General features: G+C 39.9%; 1 protein-coding gene across 1 annotated transcript in view; it reads right to left on the bottom strand.

The window, feature by feature from the left end:
* Positions 1-1,870: 1,870 nt before the first annotated feature.
* Positions 1,871-19,916, bottom strand: part of PHEX (phosphate regulating endopeptidase X-linked) — a 105,696-nt gene continuing 87,650 nt past the window's right edge. The window contains exons 16-22 of the mRNA XM_075442480.1: positions 15,841-15,895; positions 12,647-12,714; positions 10,651-10,781; positions 7,617-7,682; positions 7,401-7,505; positions 5,509-5,585; positions 1,871-1,973 (exon numbers count right to left, since the gene is read on the bottom strand). Of these exons, the coding sequence (XP_075298595.1) occupies positions 1,871-1,973; positions 5,509-5,585; positions 7,401-7,505; positions 7,617-7,682; positions 10,651-10,781; positions 12,647-12,714; positions 15,841-15,895 (605 nt within the window). The remainder of the gene's footprint in view (positions 1,974-5,508; positions 5,586-7,400; positions 7,506-7,616; positions 7,683-10,650; positions 10,782-12,646; positions 12,715-15,840; positions 15,896-19,916) is intronic.

Below are 19,916 nucleotides of genomic sequence, written 5' to 3'. Positions count from 1 at the left end.
TGCGAAAAATACCTCCAGGGAAAAAATTTAACAGTGGCAATTCAAATGACAAACTGTAATGCATGGAACTCAGGAATGGAGCTGGCTTGAAGGAAGCAAAAGTGCTCTTCCTCTTACGAAAACTTTGACTTCTTCAGGGAAAAACTAAAAAAAAAAAAGTCCTAGTCCAAAACTATAATATTTCATTTTTAAGAAGTGGCAATAGTGCCTTGAGTTTAGGAGTCTCAGCTTCCTTCTCTTTGGAAGGTAGCTTGAGGGCCTGTCTCCTTGTGTAAATTTTATTTCCATGGTATCACCCTTCTTTATAAAGAAACATAGGAAACTAACCCCATTTGCAAAAACTTGTCTTCAGTTGAACCTTCCTGCACCTTGACTGTTGGAAAATATTTTACCAATCCTTGTAAAAAAGCATTCTATACTAACATTCTATTCTAACATTTCTATACTGATAAAATAAAATTTAAACAAATAGAAAAATTTATATATTTTTGTATATATATATATAAAAGTATATACACTCAGAGACATATATAGATTTGCAGTAACTATGTCAGTCTAAAGAAACTCTCTCTCCATTTGAAAAAATTCCACCTTGTAAAAAAGAATTAATGCATAAGGTATAAATAAATACCAGTTAAATATGTATCTTTCTGTTGGGGAGGAAAGGCTTGCTTTGTTTTTTCTGCTTTAGTAATAGTTATGTGTTATCTTCAGTTGCAATAAAATATGTTTTTTATTAATATTGTGACAAATAAAATTAAAAACTCCACTGACCTGTGTGTATGTTGTACTGAAAAGTCCTCTACTCCTGAAATGCTATTTCTATCCAGACAAGTCAAATGCTGCCGATACTCTTTGTTTCAGTCACATATCCTTCTTTCCTTAAAATCAGAAGTCACCCTGCCCCGTCCAGAATATGCACACTACTTACATTCTTCTGTGAGACCCAGACACTAAGAAAAACCTAAATTGAAACTGGTATGGTATTTCAGGCTTAAAAATAAATACAGGTGAAGCTACATTCAGCACGAGGTAAAAACCACCCCTTGCAAAAAAAACTGCCCACACTGTAAACAGGAATAAGCGCTGTAACATTTCTGAGTATCATGATGCTGGGAATTCCCTCTGCGAGCCTTGGATTTAAACCATACATTGATTTTTCATAAGCAGTTCTAAAATTAGAAAAGGCTAGGATCTGACAAGTATCCTTTCTGTTTAGTCCGAGCAGATGGAAACCATGAGGTGCTTTCTCAGCTTGAATCTATTCCAAAACCTGAAGCACGAATCTGACATACTAAACTGAATCTATATAAAGTCTTGTGTCTTTACATCACGCAACATCATTTGTGGCATGCTGGGCGGTGACAGTTTAAGTTATGAAAATGATGTATCAGACAGCAGATCAGAGCTGGCTTTATAGCAAGTCTCATGAATTTCTTCATCCAGAAAGAATAAATTTTGTTTGGGAGCATTCTGCATAGCAGCCCTGCAGCGCAATAAATTAAAACTGGATTTTAGCATTTACCTCTTGCTTAACTATAAATCGGGAATTAGAATTGATAATGGCAGTTATCCATCAACAGCAATGCAAACGCAGATGAACAGGAGTAACTTTATAGGTAAAAGGAGTTCCTATTTTTTGTTATTATTAAAGAAAAGCTATCCTCTTCCCCTATTTGAAAAGTTTCTAGGCTCTGGATAGAGAGTGATTAGATCCATGCAGATTATTAGCATGAATAAGGAAGACACTCTTGAAGTAACATCTCTCCAGACTGCAGAACATTATCCTGAAACTCTAGCAGTGGGCTGGAGCTCAGATGCAGCAGTTCACATTGCAGATGCCTCTTCACAGAAGACCAGGAAGGGATGTCTACCACAGCCGGCAGGATTCTGCCCCTCGGTTCATCGTTGTATTTGTTGGGCAATTGAAAGCTTTACGGAACTCTTCGAAGTTGCTCATGGCACCGATAACTCTGCAAAGAGAAAAGAGAAGTGATCAACGTGCAGGTTGTCTTCTGTTAAACACTACAGGCCTGTAAGTGTTTCACTGTGTTCACTTTGGATTGTATTTTCAGGCTTCGCATGTCATTTTTCCACAAAGAAAACCAAAAAGTCCAGGAGAAGCACTCCCATTTAAAGTTAATGTGAAGACAATCTTGTTTCATTTGGTGCTTTGAGAAGCATCTTACTTTGCTAGAAACTCAGCCAAAACCAGCTGCATTTTGTGGATACCAGGTCATTTAGAACAATTTTGTAATCCGACCCGCCGCAGCACAGGTGGGAGCTCAGCGGTAGCCTTGCACGGTGGAATCCTTCTCCCAGCACCTGCCAAACCGCTGCAGTCCAGCAGGCGGGAGCACGTGAGCACACACCATGGTTGTGGTGGAGGTGGTTTGATTTGGCTGGTGCCAGCCAGATTCTTGCAGCAAAACCCTCTGCCCACCCACGTACACACACACGGACGCTTGCTGGCTCCCCGGGACTTCGCAGCCTGCAGCTGGGCGGGCAGACAGAGCCTCTTACGGGCCAGCTCAGCCTCAGACCTGTAAGCATCCCATCTCCTCTGATATTTCGGAAACAGGTTTTCTGAGGCTTCTGCCCTGACCAGCTCCCAAGCTCTCTTGCTTCTGCCACAGATGGTGAGACATTGAAAGAGCAGCGCATCCCTGCCTCACAAGCTAGACAATGTGTCTGCAGCCCAGACTGGCACCTGCAGGCACAGGGGAAGAGCTCGCTCTTTGAATGCAGTCATCCTTGCCTCCTGCTTTCATGTCTGTGTTATTCCATGCTGTCAGAAATTATTATTTTACCATTGCTAAATTGGGATTGTGGTGTTTGCTGATTTATCCTATGCTTTCAGGCATGTTGGAATTTACTAACCTCAAATTTGCAATGGCATTAAAGTAAACAGCATCCTGAGTTAAAAGCAGAAAAGTATCTACTGAGATATTAACTGTATGCCTTTCCAGCCTCTTTGTTATGCATTGGGAAGGCATTTTTCTCCATTGCAGACAATCAGCTTCTCAGCATAGCTCAGCGTGGTAGAAAACATTCTTATTACATTGATTAGATTTTCTGTGGGTAAGAAAATTTGCAGTCAGCTGGTGCAAAAATTTCTAAAGGTCAGTTTTGTAGGGAGAATTAAAAAATTATTTTAGGCTTCAAATAAGATACACAGCTTTACTGTAAAAACATTGCAAATATATATTCAGGGAGTGGAACAACAAGAGCTGGTCATGCAGAACTGCTGCTGCTGAAGGTGGTGGGAGTTCTGCCTGCCATGCTAGGGATGTCACTCTGAAACCTGCATTCAAAAATAGCCACACATTAGCTGTGGAATCAGAGTGGGCTGTCCGGATTTCATCCCGTTCAACTACAACAGAGACACCTTCCCCTGAACAGGTCACTCTGGGCTCCCTTGACAGTCAATATAAAGATGTACTTGCAGAGCCTAAGTAATCCAAATTTATTACTTATAGAAAGATGATATGTAGAGATAGATATATACTATATATACACACTTTCAAAATGCCTATTCTTTTTGGACTATGCCTATTCTTTTTTGACTGTGGAAAGAACCTGAGGTGACTAGCTCAGATGCACACACCTATGCTCAGATGTGTTGCTCATTTCTATCATCTTTTATAGTTACTTTTCATAATTACTTTAAAAAGGGCTGTTTGGGATTTTTGGATACCAAGAGCTATCAATGTTGAAACTAGCTCTACTGCTGTTATACTGATAATGGTCTTGGGACATTAATGAAGCAAAGCTGGGGGAAACAGACAATATAGTTTGTTGACAGAGTTGATATGTTTTGCAAGAAGAGACAAGAACCACAATTTCTCTTCAGGTTTGAAACTGAAGCCTGTTCTGAGTATCTCACATAATAAATAAGTTTTTTCTGTATTTTCTTGACCCCAAATTCATCTCATCTTCTCTGGAATTTTCTTTCTTAGCTCAATTCCTTCATGAATTTTCCTCATGAATGATCTGTCCCCAGGATTCCCTGTATATTTTGTGGCTTACACCAGCTCATGGAGATGTAGCTATGTAACGATTCAGAATATACAAGTATACATGTAGGTAAATAAATAAGAGGACTTCAAAAGGCAAGAGATGGTTATTTGCCAAAAAATTAGCAAGGATAGGAATTATAAAAAAATATCACTCTGTAGGCTGAAGATCAGCCAGATACTCCTGCCCTCATTGTCAAGGTGTATTTTTAATTGTTAAAAGGCATGCAGATTTGCATACTGCTCTAGTTTTACCATACCTAACTGGTGTAACAGGTGTTGCAAAGGTACAGTAGTGCAGGTATCAATGCAGAGTATAGAAATCTAAAGACCTAGCACACACATCTGCAATGCTAGCTTATATTGAATTTATGTCATCATGTTTCCAGTTCCATTATGTCTTAATCCATTTTGACTATAAGTGGCCCAAGGTGTGTTATGCATGCCATGTTTGTCTTCAGTTTTGGCGTGGCTGTGTCAGCGGAACATGTCAGAGTACCTATGAAGCAACCTCACTACTCCCCTGTGAGGGCAGTATTGCTATTTTTACTTTACCAAGAAAGAACTGAGGCAAAGGGGGCTCATCACCTAAATTTAGCTGTAGAGAATGTGGGATCCCAGCTCTCTCTTTTGTCAACAGAAAGAAGTAGGAATCTCCAGAAGGCAACTAATCCTTTGTATTGGAGACACCGCCATTATGAATCAGCTTGTGGAGTTCATATCCTTCCCCCAGATACAGAGGTAATGTAGCACTCGACTGAAGACAAACACACAATTCTTAATTAAGTAAATACAACCGCCATGAATCCCAGCAGAAGAAACTTGCTCTTGGTCTCATAAACTCTGTGGAGAAGTAGAGAAATAAACTCTGGCTTCCTAATTTCTATGAAGTCTTTAAATCATCCTCCTTTTCCAGCCTTTCCTTCTTGAGGTTTGCAGATGTCTCTGGTTAGAAGAGCCTGTGGGAGGCCTTTTGGGCAAGGACACAGACGCTGTTATGACTGGACTGCCACAGCTCCTTCAAGAAAAGTGTTTCTTGAAGGGCAACTAGGAGTTCAGTCTTGAACTGTACTTACAGAGCATTATCAATATAATTCAAGGTACTCACTTTAAAGCTTTTAATGAACTCAGGCAGATTAAATCAAGGACCCTCCTAATATTCATTGTTTTCTAAAGTAGAATTGCATAGAAAAAAAGGTGATAGATTAGACATTTTAGATACTCGGGCCATTATTATAGAACATCACAGGGTCAGAATGTGTGCTGGTTCAACTGTTTTTGAAGGTAGATGCAAGGCCCTCATTTTTACAAAAGAGCATTTGTAATAGTGAAAGATAAGCTAATAAAAACAGTTCAATTTCAATCTAAGCCAAGAGCACAGTCCAATTTTGTGTTTGCTCTTAAACCCCTCTTAGCATGCTAAATTTCTGCACTTGTGTGCTGCAGTGATTAATTCTGTATGTATACTGAGTACATACATTATTTGCACTACCTGAACTGAGGAGGGCTGTGAGCTCCAATATAGATTTGCTCTCTCGCAGATTCTGGTCTAAAGGAGTTGCATCTCACCTAATAAAAGATAAAAAGCAGAAACAGGCATGTTATCTGGGATGACTTTGGAAGTGAAGTAGAATGTAATGTCACTGTTCTTAAGATGCCTATGACTTACAGAATGCGCAAAATGGAAAGACAGCACAAACTCCTACTTTGTTCCACCTTTGCTAACTTGCAGTTTTCTGTTGGTATATTCTCTTGTTTTTCAAATCCCTGAATGGATCCAGTTTCCACCCACTGTTATTCTCCACCCACTCATTCCATCCTCTAATCACAGTCACTTTCCTAGTTCTTTTTTTGAGGTTCTATATAATGGCAGCTTACTTTTCAGCTTGTGCTGTAGCATCTGACACCTTAATAGTTACTAAGCATACTTGTGGTCTCAACGCTATGCAATGTGTATAAAAGGTACACGGAATGATGCTTATCATCTCTAGAATTACAGCTATATTACCTGACACATTTGTTCCATGTTGGAATGTCACTTTCTTTTGAAATCAGACATTTTTTAAGTTTCTACCAGTGGTCCCCAGTTCACTATTCCTAATACAGTACTTGAGCCAGTTGTCACTGACCACAAAACAGGGTAGAGAGCATATTTGCACAACTGAGTAATCCCTCTTATGCTGTATCCATTGCATGAAAAATCTAATTTAGGCAGCCCCTGCCTTACATAAGCCTCTGTGTTGAATATTTGCTATTGACAAAATCCTTTACACCAGACTGTCCATTGGGTATGTGGATTTCAGTGCAATTTTGTCTGGCTGAAGACAGCCCTGACAGTTTGAATGAATCTGTTGAGGGTCTTGAGCTCTGTGGAAATAGGCTGAGCTCAAGGGTACCTGGCATAAAGTATTCTCACTGTGCATGTGCCTCCCCTCAGAGGGTCCACTGGACGTACGATTCCTGCAGTGATCCTGTAAGACCCTCAGATCTTCCCTGTGGCTTCAAAGTTGTCCTGGAGAAAAACTGACATAGTGTCAAACTTAACTCAGCACAGAAAACCAAAAAGTAGAGTCTTCTCGTTAGTCAGTATTGTCAAACTTAAGTGGCCATAGACCCACACACTGCTACACTGACTCTCGGCAGAGAAGTGATTTTCAGCCAGGGCTGGTTAAAAACCAGCATTGGCTGCATTGGGTCCTGTTTCTTCAGTTTAGATGACTCATTCCTTCAAATGGTGGGCAAAGTTTTATAGCCCAACTTTTACTCCTTATATAGGGAGTTTATCCCAACTCTCTTAACCAAAGAAATAATTTCTGATTCTCTCTCTTGTTCTACATATTATTCTAAAAAAATTACATTCCCTATCAAAGTTTTACCACAGCATATTTAGTGAACAGCAAACAAAGATGGGAAAAAATAAACTAAGATTTTCTTCACTGCTGCTTAGTTTCTCTAAACAACACGCTCAGTAGTGAATGGTGGTGGTACATTTGCAACAGGAGTCTGTGGTGGAAGCAGTCAGAAACTGGTGCATATGGCAGGCAGCAGAAAACTGGGAGGCTAAAGTGGAAAGGAGTTAAGGAGTCAATACGTACCAAGAAGACTCTTGCAACAGAGGGAAGCAGCAAGAGGAAAGAAAGCTGCCATGAGAACGCTGTGCAAAACCAAGAATAATTTCAGCAGTTCTGGCACCGTGGATAGACAGATGAGGACAAAGAGAGAAAGAGAAAAGAAATAATAGTCCTGGGAGAAGAAGTCTCTGCTTATACCCTGAAAAGTCGAAGTCTGGCTGGTGTAGATTGTTAAAACAAAGCAGTCTCATCTCTGCACTGTACATTGTGCAGGTTAATAGGTGGGGACACAAAACACATTTGTACTACTCACATGGGCATAACTCAGAAAGAAAAGCTGGTTGTGTGTGAACTCAAGGCCTGGCAGTAAAGGCTCCTCTTCTCCTCCCCTCTTTTCTGCAATCCATCTCCTGTATGCCTGATGAGAAAGAGATACTGAGCGCCTTTCAGCAATGTGGAGCCTAACCACAGCTTTTCCTTTTTTTTTTTTTTAAGTAATACTATGTTTCAGATATTTTCATCTACTTACCCTGAAAGCCTCTCGCAAACCTCCATTATCTGCAATATTTTCTGCCAAAGTCCTCTTGCCTTTCACCTGGCAGAATGAAGGAACATAGTCATTTGACTCGTTTCTGAACTTCCTTCTTGATCAACTTCAAGAAATAGGGGCAAAATTAAAACAAGGCAAGAATGACCTCAGCCAATTTCACCCATCATATCTCTTGTTAAGAAAACTGGATTCCAATGTGAAAACTGTCAGTAAACAATTCTCTGTGATGAGTTATCCTGGCCCTGATCCTAGATCTCTGTAGCACAAAATGTAGTAGATAAAATGCACTCAGGAATCCAGTCACTGATCTTTGACCTAAGCATCAATAATTTTCCCCTCAGGACTGTTTTTCTGTGGTTACATGTGAGATCTAGTAGCCCTCTGGAAATGTTTCTCTACATAACTCTCTACACTACTGGGATGCTAAAATAACTTTTAAGTCATAACCTGAAATAGCATAATTAAAAATAATTGCCAAAGACAGAATTGAAATTGATAGTATATTCAGTGTTCTAAAAATATCTGCGAAGGGCATACACATTGCTTTTCCCCAGTATTGATTCAAGAGCAAGAGCAACAAAAATACATTGCAAGAAGCAACGCCATCTAAACTTTCCGAAAAAGCCAGTCTCCTGGTATTACTAAGTGCAATGTCATTATGCAGAAGTTCTCCTTTCTGCAAGTGCAGCACTATCCTGATCAGCCAGCCTACTAGGGTCTTAGTGTTATCAAACTGGTTTTCGTGATTAAGCACTTTTACTCTCTACTATGCTTCAAATGAGTGGGGTAATCAAGTATAGTTTTGAGCAGAGCTCTGGAGGTCAAAGCTGTCTTGCAAATCTTCCAATGACAGGGTGTCCTATGTTGCAGGGATGAGTACAGGGGGGTTGGTGTCAGCACCCATCTTAGTTTCAGCGTGGTAAAAGAGGGGAAAGCAGGGGAGAAGAGGTAAAGGGACCTACAGGATACCCAGGTACATGTGCCCAGGCCCACCACTCAGTGCAGATGAGCACCTGGATTGGACTTAAGGCATCTTGCTTGATGCCTTAGGTTCAATATTACACCCAGGCTTGTACCAAAGGAGAAATGGGAGCAACAGAAAAAAGCACAGCCCTTTCCTGCCAGCCCTCCCTCCCCTAAGGAGGCTGGAGATTGAGGTGGTAGAGAGGATTTTTGGAGAAAAGATGTCGTCTCTTTTTCTGGCCTTCATACTCATACATTGTTCTTGCAGTGGACTTGTGAAGTAGACTGATGTAGACAATAACATGAGAGTAACCTAGCAGTGGCACATGGATCATAGGTCATTTTAATAAGCAGAGGAAGTCTTTTTGTTGATCTCAGGCTGCTCTGGGTCAAGTATCTGAGACTACTCTGTGCAGACAGTTCATGACAGGGCTCAGGGACCACAGTAAGCCCTTTACTTGGTCAGACAACTTTATGCGATTACTGCACTCTGAAACTATTCCTATATCCACTTTTTCTTTCATCACACTTCTTTTATGGAGACTTTTTTATTGTGAACTGAATGAGAAAGAACAAGAGTAAATACGTTTCCTGATCCGTGTGAAATATTCGTATAGGGGTGAAAAACCTGAACAATGTACAAATATTAATTTCAAAGCCCCCCAAAAAAAAGCTCTTTGCATGTATAGCTGTTCAGACAGAAGCTATAAAATATGGCAGAAAATACGAAGATTCTTCTTCTATCATCTAAAAAGTGCTCTAGGTTATCCCATGGAAATAGAAGGAAAAAGCCTTGTGGATGACAAGGCTATGGGTAACTGGATTTCTCTAGTAAGTCCATCCATGGACTTCAAAGGCAGTAGCTACACTGGAGGGGAAATTCAGAGCTTCCTACCTCAAGAGACACCGCAGAAGGCAAAGGGAATGGCCAAGCCAATGGCAGGAGCATGGGAAGGGCTCAGTCACATCCTTGGGGCTGTGTTTTTAATGACCTTTACGTGGCATTTTTGTATTTACAGTTTTTGTCCTTCAGATATTAGGGAATAAGCTTGAGAATTTTTATTTGTAAATTAGCTTATATGAAGTACTTCAAGTCTGAGTTGTTGGACTTCAGACTGGACTGCAGTATGTCCTTGATATCTCTGAGACTAAAACAAACAGCCTGGGGAAAGTGTTAAGATTATTGCTAAGCATTCAGTGTGACCTCTCTATTGCTGAAAGGCAAAGACATAACTGTATTTCTGATTCTAAAATGTAAGTAGAGGTGGTAGAATTGAGTAGGGAGTGGGGTATGTGTCTTATCCTGAAAATTAAGATTAAAATCATGTCCCAGCCAACATCACTGGAATTTTAGCTATTAATTTCTCACGGTCTGGAATTTATCCTATTTATCTGTCATTTTGGACACTTACATAATGTGTACATTTTCAGGGAAGCACATAGGTCTGATAGACAATGAAACGGTAAACATTCCCTTGCACTTTCCTCCTCAATCCTTTTCTATGAGCTACTGCTATCATACTCCTTTCATTTGAGACACAAATTGGGTCTGCGTGCAGACATGGAAGAAATAGCAAGAGTTGAATCAGAAATGAAGTAGGGTTTATGCATCCATTTTATAGCTGTAATAAATAACAGGTGGAATTGCTAAAGGAATCTATAAAACATGCTATTATATTCTTCTTTCAGAAAGAGTGGCTGCTCAGTTTTCATTATGGACCTCATCTTCAGAAGACATTTAACACGCTCACAGTAATTAGACCAGCCCTGCTGAGTGGCTTCATCCTCTTCCTCTCATTCCAATATGATGTGATGGGGAGAAGTGGTTTAACCCTGTCATCAGTATGTGGGTAGTGGTATTTGACTGGACTAATCAAATCTGACAGACAATTTTTATCACAATTATTCACTTCAAAAAATGATTTGTTGTGAGAAATGAATTTGGTAGCCTAATACCCCAATATGTTGAGATGTATAAAAAGATAACTTCAAAAAAAAATCCCCAAACTCCTAATGTACCACTGCTTTCAATCACTGGTGTTTTCCATACATGTAAGCCAGCTCTCTTCCAGTAGTAATTGCTGTATTGATTAACCATGCATTTTGTTTTCTCTTTAAATTTTTCTTCCGAGTCAGTTGTCCACCAAGGGTCTAAATTTCCATTTCTGTCATATTTTCGACCTTAAAAAAAAAAGAAAGAAGCAAAGAAACAAAACAGGTATTTTTCTTGGAGAAAAACCCATACATTTACAGTTTTGGAATCTATCACCTGCACAGAAATGAGAGGTGAATGTACTCATGCAAGTGTACGTACAAAACAGATAAGATTAGTAAGCAAAATCTTGACCCCATTCAAGTCAGTAGTGAAAAGCTGGTGTTCTATTTATTGTCATAATTTCCATTTTCAGAAAAAAATAGTAATGACGAATGAGTTCTATAGTACTTTTTGTAAAGTACATAGTGTAAGAGGCATATGAGATTTCTTGGAAGTATAATTGTGAGTATTTTTCATTCTTAGCCCATATGTCTTTGATTCTGCAAACTTGATGATAACTAATTTATTATTAATTAATTACATGCTTGACTAGAAAAAAAAAAATCTGTTTCATGGTAACACCTGGAGTTTCCATTTTTTGCGCTGGAGCAAAACCGGAACATTTGAACCCTATTTGTGGGAGCAAGGAGAATACATACATCCCGTTCCCCACATTGATGGTTACAGCAATGGCTCATGGAAGATTCAGCCTCAGGTCCATGCTCCGTCTCATTTGTAGGAGGGTGTTTAATGTCCATCACCTCTCCAGCCAGTCAGAAATAAGACACATTAGGACTTCTTTTGAGAGCAGGTTTAGCTGCCCATGTGGATGCAGCCTTGCTCTGTGGTTTGATTCTTGGTTACAGCTGCAGGAAAGAGAGGTAGGGAGCAGCTAGCAGACATGACACCAAGTACTGAAGATGTTCTCTTTTGTCATTTTATTTCTTTATTTTTTTCCCGGTGTGTTGTCTTGTTCAAGATGTCAAATTCCCTAGAGACGTATTTATTTCTATATTTGTAAGGTAAGAGCCTGGACAAGAGGTAGTGGTCTGCTCAGGGAATCAAATCTTAGGTTCCTCTCAGACTGGCTAGAGGCATGATGGAGGTTAGCTACTCTCCTACAAATGAGAGTTTGTGAAGAAACACTTCTCAGTTCTGGAGTGTTCGCTGACACAAAATGTTGCAGAGCAGTGCCAGCAGGATACAAGGTTTTCCTTTTATTTTTTAAAAGGTATTCAAAGTAACACAACATAAGCAAACTTACTTCAGTTAGGCAGTGAGCTAGGAGCCTGCTTTTCCTTAAAATTGCCATATTTTCAGTGGAAAGAGGTTTCTCTAGACAGTGAGTCAGAGCGGGATGTCAGTCAGACACTCAGAATTGCTCCCCGGAGGAGGAGGTTCATGTTTCTCTCTCCCTTTCCCACCCCCTTTCTCTCTCAGGAGCCCAATTTTAAAAAGCACTTTACCGAGATAGCCAAAGTTAGATGGTGGTAATGCCTCACTCCACCCAGTTTTTCAGGACAGTTGGTTTGACATTTTCAGACCATTTCTTCTCTCTCTCTGTCTTTTTTTTTTTTTTTTAATTTTGCACTATGTTTTCTGTTCCACTTTTATTCCAGTGTTGTATTTTAATATTCATACGTAATTGTCTTTTGAAAAAGGTCAAAAATGAAATAACAAGTTTTCTTGGAAGTCATCTATATCAACCAGAAGTTATCCTTTTGCCTTTCCCACTCCCCCCAGCCAGGACTTTCTGAATCTGTTGCTGATTTAGTTTCCATTCAAAATATACAGAAAACATCAATCTTGTGGCACTCCTTACCAAACAAAATCTGGTTCAGACAAGCAAGATTGTATGTAAATAAATTAAAATATACAACTTTATAATTTTTTTCAAACAATTCAGCATTGTTAAAAAACAAAAGAATAAAGAACTGAAGCATATACAAGTCAGCTTTCTAACCTGCCAACCTTGAAAAAAACAAAAATCAACATGCAGACAAATATTCACCATTGCTATCAAATCCATGAGTAAACTCGTGGCCAACAATTACTCCTATGGCACCGTAGCTTAATGACCTGTAAAACACAGAAGAAGTTTCCTCAGAAAGTGTCCACACTCGTGACCATCAAAGGACAGAACACAGAAGAATCAAACAGATTTCTACCTCAGAGAAGATGATTATTTATTTAAACTGGCAGTGAGGTGGGGAATGGGACTAAAAATCATACCTGCATGATTTTGGCTTAAAGTTGTTGAAAGTCTGAATGTTAAACTCTTACATGTTTAAAAATAACTTTTAATATAAAACTTTAAAAAGCATTGTGATAGTTCACTCTTCTAATCAAACCTCTTATTAGTATCATATGAGCTCCAGAAAGTCTCCTTCAGCTGACTGCAATTGTGTATATTGTAACTGAGAACAGGACAAAGTTATAGGTGAAATTATTCTCTTGCTGTCGTCATCAAAAAAAGAATAGATCAAAGGCTGAAATGGGCTTCTGTAATGCCAGCTCCAATCATTCTTCACCAGTGTGCAACAGACAGACTTGCAAATCACTGACTCCAGAGAACCAGAATAGAAAGAAATACTTAGTATTCCTGATTGATAATTAATTATATTTTCCTCATTATATCTAAATAAACATGCATATGGGAGAAACACAGATGAAAGTGAGAAAGATTCAGGGCTTTTTTCTATCCAATACAGTGGATATTGCGGGGGCAAAGTGATGCAGTAAACGCATCTTTCATTTGTTAAGTTGTTTGTTGTGATTTTAATTATTTCAGTTATTGAGACGCCATACTTCAAATTAGCTTATACTATTTCTAACACATAGTCTTGAAATAGGAGAAAGGCAGAGGGTTTCGAAGTAGCATATTACTGGACCTAATGATCCATAGCACACTAATTGCTCATCTCAGTCATGCCCAAGAAGTATTATATGATTTAATTGCCCCTGCTCCCATGATAATATTTCACTTTGTTTTTTTCTTTCCTAAAAGGTAATTTGCATGTGGTAAAATCTTCCCTACTGTTTTTTTTCCCCCAAGTACTATTGCAAATCTTCACTAAAAAATGCTGGTTAAAATTATACATTTCAGCAATGGAAATATCATCCTTTTGTGTGATAAATTTGTAATTGAGTGTAGCACACAGTGATAATTACCCATAATAAATGTACTAGATTTGACTTGTTTTCCACATCTGGAAATATATGAGATATTTGGGATCTTTTGCAGTTGGAGAAGTATAAAAAGAATGGCATGAAACATGTAAAGAGGTCAAGAAGAACCAATAAGCCGTATTACTAAATACATCTTATTTTTCCCCTAAGGTTCTTGGTCACCATAAGGGGCATAGACAAAGAACAGGCTGGTGCCCAGGCACTCCTAGGGCTTTCCCCAGCTCCAAAATATGAGGTGAAGTTCGGGGTGAATTTTGGCCTTTCCTTCTGTGAACCGCTTTCTGCATTTTGTCCAGCTGAACAACATTTTTCGCCAGAAATGCTCCCAGCTCTGTTCATGCTCTTCACTTCTGGGGTACAGCTGGACAGAGGTGGAGGGGATTAGCTGAAGCCCGACAGGTACTATATTAGAGGGGAACTTTCTGGGACTGGACTGTAATGGGGGACTGTAATGTGGACTGTAATGAAGCTACCATCTCAGGTAGTCTGAGGTCTCTGTATCAATATATCTGCAATTGAAGACTCATAACTGTGAATGATGGCATTTGAATGGTATTTTATTTCACGTACTGAGATGTAAAGTGATAACTTAGCTTCTCTTTATGCAAATGGATGCAGCTGTTTTATAGTGGTTGTGCTGGAACTGGACAGTAAAACACCACTAAATGTTAAATATCTGCTAAATCAGTTTTCCAGCAAGTGCTGATGACTTTTTGACGATTTTTCTATTCCAGTGCCATGTACTGTTTCTTTTTAGCAGACAGAAAACAGATCCAGAATATTTCAAGGACAAAAGCAATCTGTTGTCTGATATAAACCAGCCACATTTGTTTACTAAATTTCATTTTGATACGTAGTCAAGCAAAACCAATTTAAGCTAAGGTAACCTTTGAAGAAGTGAAGTGAGCACAGAATAATTCTTTGAAAGAACCACAATTTTATCGCTATGGCAGAAGGTCAGGGTACAGAGAAATCTCTTCAGAAAGCAAAGCTGGACACAGGTCTACAACAACCACAGCAGAAATGAAGTTCACGTTAACAAGAAAGGACTTTCTTCTATCCCCAATTACCACTTAGACAGTCACCTGGCTCATAAGAATTGTCTTTGAATGCAAGTTCATTTGTTCCTAAATTGAATGTGCCTCCGTACATATATTGCCAAATTTCCTGTTTACAGGGACACATCCAGATTGGAAGGTGGCAAACCCCAAACATTTTAAAACTTTTTTTTTTTTTTAACAAAGATGTATTAAGGATATGTTTCATCAGTAATTGGCTTTATATAACTACAAAATAATTTTCAGAAGCTTCTGTCAGAAACTTTTGATGGTCTTATCCTGTCCTAAAATAGAAAGTTATTGAACTGCACAAAAGCAGTGATTTTTCAAAATTAGTTATATGTGACCTATAATTACTCTTCCTCAGCTGCAGTGACACATGGGCCTGCTCAGGCAATCACTTCTGCATACAGAGATATTCTCACGCACCTCAAGAGGCACAGGAAAAGGCCCACTGTTAATCTTAGATATTAGCAGAAAGTGAACAATACATTGCTAATAAATGGCTTCTCAGGGTATTCACTTCTGTTCAGGAAGTGTTAGCTACCTGATTTATGATTCCTTTTAATACCCGCCATGTGCACACTGCTGCATCTGCATGCTGCAGCATTGAAACACTTCCACTCAGGTGCACTTAATTAGCAATTCCTGTGACAAATCAGTCATCAGTTTAAGACAACAGCAACACATACAGCTCCCAAGGGTAGGAAAAGTTATCGTACAAAGCAGCAGTTTTCAAAGTCTAGTTTTTCAATAGGAAAAGGAGGATGCATCAGGGAAGAACACACAACCCAAGGGCCAGGCTTTCCCTGCAGAAGGACAACACAGTATTCCTGTGCACTATCTGTTGGTCTTCTTTGGCAGTATAGTCTTCTTCTCCATGCCCACTTCTCTGTCTATATGTATTTCCCTTTCCCTGCTATTGCTTATTTCCAGGTGTATGAGGTGCAGTACTTACCTAGGATACTCTGTTCCCCAAAAGAAAGGTTTTTGCAGCTCTCCAGCTGGAAATCCTACAATAGCAAGAACAGTAATAGTGAGGTCCCTAGTTCAATACCGCTGAATAGCAGTCACAAGGCCCAAGGATATGGATTTTATGACCTTTTTTGTTTAGTTTCAGAAGGTTTTGCTAGAGGAGCTTTCCCTCAGGTGTTAGTTTCAAAATGCACTGGAGAGAATCTTTGAGAAGAAGCAGAGGTCCTCCCTCCTTCAGGACCACAATGGCAACAAGATGCTGCACTGCAAGAACTTTGTTTTCTTCCATGGTTGCACGCATGCCTGTATGTCTCAGTGCATGTGTTTCTGTGAAAAAACATCTAGTGTTTCCTGTGAGGAAAACTACTAGATTGCCCTCAGATCTGTTGACAGATCAACTGACATCATATAAGTAAAACGCAACAAGAATTCAGAGAGTGTTAGCATTAGTGAGGCTTCAGTGCAGCAAGAGTCATCTGAAAGTGACAAAATGTAAGCATAATTCTATATAGTCTATGAAAATCAAAGGTAAATGAACATATTTAGGCACTTCACTTCAGTAAAGGAGAGCTGTAGACTATTCAGGCTGTAGAGTCAGTCTAGCTACAGTAATTACCTGACTGCTTCTGGTAGACTAACTAGTCGCCAAAAGTCTGTCCATGGAGACACTCTAGTGAGTGGTGATCTACAATGTTGCACATAGGAACCGTAATTGTTCCTCAGATTCAAAGTCATGGGCCTATTTCAAATTCTGGGATGACACAGATGGTCGGACTTGATGATCTTAGAGGTCTTTTCCAACTTATGATTCTGTGATTCTATGATTTCAGTGTTACTATTCTGAACACAGTGGAGCTGAACATGGTAAGCTTTAACAGCCCAAAGAACTGCTAAATAAACCAGACACCTATGGACAAAGCTTTCAAATGCTGGTGAAAAGTGCAGTCCTTCCAGGCCCAAATATGGAATTTGATGTCTCATGTCATGAATTCCCATCCATAAAGCATGGGCACACACCTACTTTGAAGGTTACTTCACATGGACATCATTTTGTCAATGAGGAACCAGTTTCCTCAGGTGATTCACTTCCTTTCCCAGGAACCTCTGCTTCAGCTTGTGGGTCTCTCTTCAAGGAATCACCAGGCAACTCAGATCAATACAAAAACCACATTCACTTGACCCTATTCAGTTTTTTTTTGATAAATAGGACATGGATTTCTTTTTATATGAGATAAATTGTCAGGCAAGATTTTCATCCTTTCCTTATAAAGTATTTGAAGACAATAGGCTGAGTGTAATTCATGTCAAATGTTGTGGCAAGTGGCATGTCCTCCTAGCCTGCCCATCTGTGTTTTTCTGCTGCTACTGCCCAGCTGCCTTGACTACCTATTTGCAATTAGCTTACAAACACTGTGGTTTTCAAACTTATTTTCTGAGTGATTTTTTTCTCCTATTTCTCCGAATGCCATTCTGTTGCTTCAAGTATGCTATCATTTGCTTTTCCAGTGCTACAAAACACAATTTTACCAATGTCAAGGACAAAATTTTCCTGATCTGTCTTTGCCATCCAGCACACACAGACGAGCATTTTCTATGTATGTTTTTAAACATAAACTGCTTGTTAGTACACTAAGGTAAGAGCTAGTGTCAAGAGCTAGAAATCTAGTGTGAGCTATTGCTTGGTTCCTTCCAAATACTGAACCTCGGGAAAGGTTTTCTGGACATGCCAAAGAGACCATTTAATGAAGGAATCATTAGGGTTCACTAACCTTGAATGATCCTCTCCCCTCAACATCAGATGAGAGGAACTGTGGCCAAAACAAACAAATGATTCCATACTGAAAATGGTATGAGCCAAGGCAGCATAGGCACCCCACAAATCACATTTAGGGATCACACAATCCTGTGTGCCTGTCACTACACCAAGAGGCCATCAAGATGTTGTGAGTAGCTGCAATTTTTTTTTCCAGATACAGGCTTGTGTAGTGAATTTGCACTTGCTTGTGTGCCAGGTAATATACATTATTTGCTGTAACCTAGGTGCAAACCTTCACTCAGGCTTATCCATATAAGAAATATAATCTAAAGGTGTCTTCATAGGACATTGCTGAAACACCATCAGATGTGAGTTAAGCCATGAGATAAATTTTTCACTGTCATGTGAATAAATGGGAAGAAGCTCCAATGCTGAATCCATACAACAAGTTGGTAATTATTTTACTCAAAGTCAGGATCCAGTTTAGGTAAGACATGCCTGAGCATAGAGCTTGTTGAATGAGTGGTTTCTGCTTCTGGACAGCTGTACGAAACACCTTTGTAGTTTGATTGCCCTAAAGGAAGCTTAGAAAGTGTTTTCAGGCTAAAGCAGAGTCAGAGGTCACTAGAATGTAATACACATTTAATAAAAACTCAGGGAACTGGAATGTATTACCCACAATAGGATTTTTTTTTCTTTTTTAAGAAAAAAATTATCTAGCTTTGAAAGTGATTCTTGGGCAGCTAGTAAAACAAAGGTGTCCTGTTCTCCAGATATTAGTAGCCATAAACGAGGGAGAGTGCTTGTCCACTATTGCAATGCTATGAGGAACAGATTCGGAGTTGGCAACACAGGGCATCCTTCTGTATGCAGTGTTTCCCTCAGGCAAGCGTCAACCAGATCATCCTTGGAGGGAACAAGGATAACAACTTCCTGGACCTAGAATCTCCTTGAAATTATAACAGGAGATAGATCACCTGACAGTTTCTTATTTTATGTTGTTTTGAATCCCTCAATTTAGGCAATTCCCTTGTCAAGTCTGTTTCTTGTTTGCTTGGCATACTGTACCTAAAAGAATTAATGACAAAACTCAGAGAGCTCATAGTAGGCTGTAGAAGCAGTAAATACTAATGGAATTATTTATATGCCACTGGATTTCAAGCAAGCAAAGCACTCATCTGGAGGAGTAAGTCAGACAGACTTCAGAGAATTTCATATCTTAAGGAATGGATACAGGCACCGGGAAGGTACTTTAAGCTAACACTTCACCATAAATTTGGCCTGTAGTGAATCTTTTCATGCTTTCTCCCGCTACACAGCCCCAGAAGAGGGATATGGGCTGAAAGTCTCTCTCTCCATACACGTTATTGCTAGTGCAGGCTCGGAGCCATCACTCACCAACAGCATGCAGAAAGAAAACTGTGTTGTCTTACTACAGACGCCACACAAACCTATCTGCCATGTGTAGAACCTGGACTTGCAGAATCTGCCTTGCCTACCTTCTCACAACCTACCTACTTTGGGGGCAATGTCATAGGATTGCAGCATCATTCAGAGATAGGCACTGGTGTCACATGCCATGAGAGCACTGGAGGCCTGGGGACAGCTGAGTTCGAGCTGAGTTCTCACAATAGCACTAATACCCAACATCCATGCATCTTACAGGTGGCAAGGTGGGACAGCCAGGCTACACCATCCTCCAGATGGACTGTGTGCCACTGATCACACTTTAGGCCCAGCAGTTCTGATCATAGCCCTTTAAGCCCAGCAGTTCAATGAGTTTTCAGTCCACCTGACTATCTACTTGTCTAGTCCATTCTTAAGCAGTTTGTAATTGAGCATTTGAGCGGAGACAGCACTGACAGTCTTGGTAAAGTCAAGATGAATCACATTCGCGGCTCTCCCTTCATCCACTATGCTAGTCATCTCATTGTAGAAGGCTGGTCAAGGAAACTATTTCCAGGATTTACTCCATCATGTACACCGGGACTGATGCGAGGCTGACCAGTTTGTAGTTCCGTTTATCTTGCTTCTTGAAGACAGGACAGACATTTGCTTCCTTCCAGTCCTCAGGAACCTCCCCAGTCACCACAACCTTTCAAAGACAATCAAGAGTGGCCTTACAATGACACCAGCCAGTTCCTTCAGCACTCATAGGTGCACCCTGTCAGAGCCCTTGGACTTGTGTCTGCCCAGTCTGTTTGAATATTCCCTAAACTTCTCCTTCTCCACGGAGGGTAAGTCTCCTTGCGCCAGACTTCCCCTCTGGTCTCAAGGCCCTGGGATTCCTGAAAGGCAGTCTT

This window comes from Opisthocomus hoazin, chromosome 1, assembly GCF_030867145.1.
Source record: "Opisthocomus hoazin isolate bOpiHoa1 chromosome 1, bOpiHoa1.hap1, whole genome shotgun sequence".
Classification (NCBI taxonomy): Eukaryota; Metazoa; Chordata; class Aves; order Opisthocomiformes; family Opisthocomidae; genus Opisthocomus; species Opisthocomus hoazin.
The sequence above is the reverse complement of the archived record's forward strand: the minus strand, read 5'-3'. Positions and strand labels throughout refer to the sequence as shown.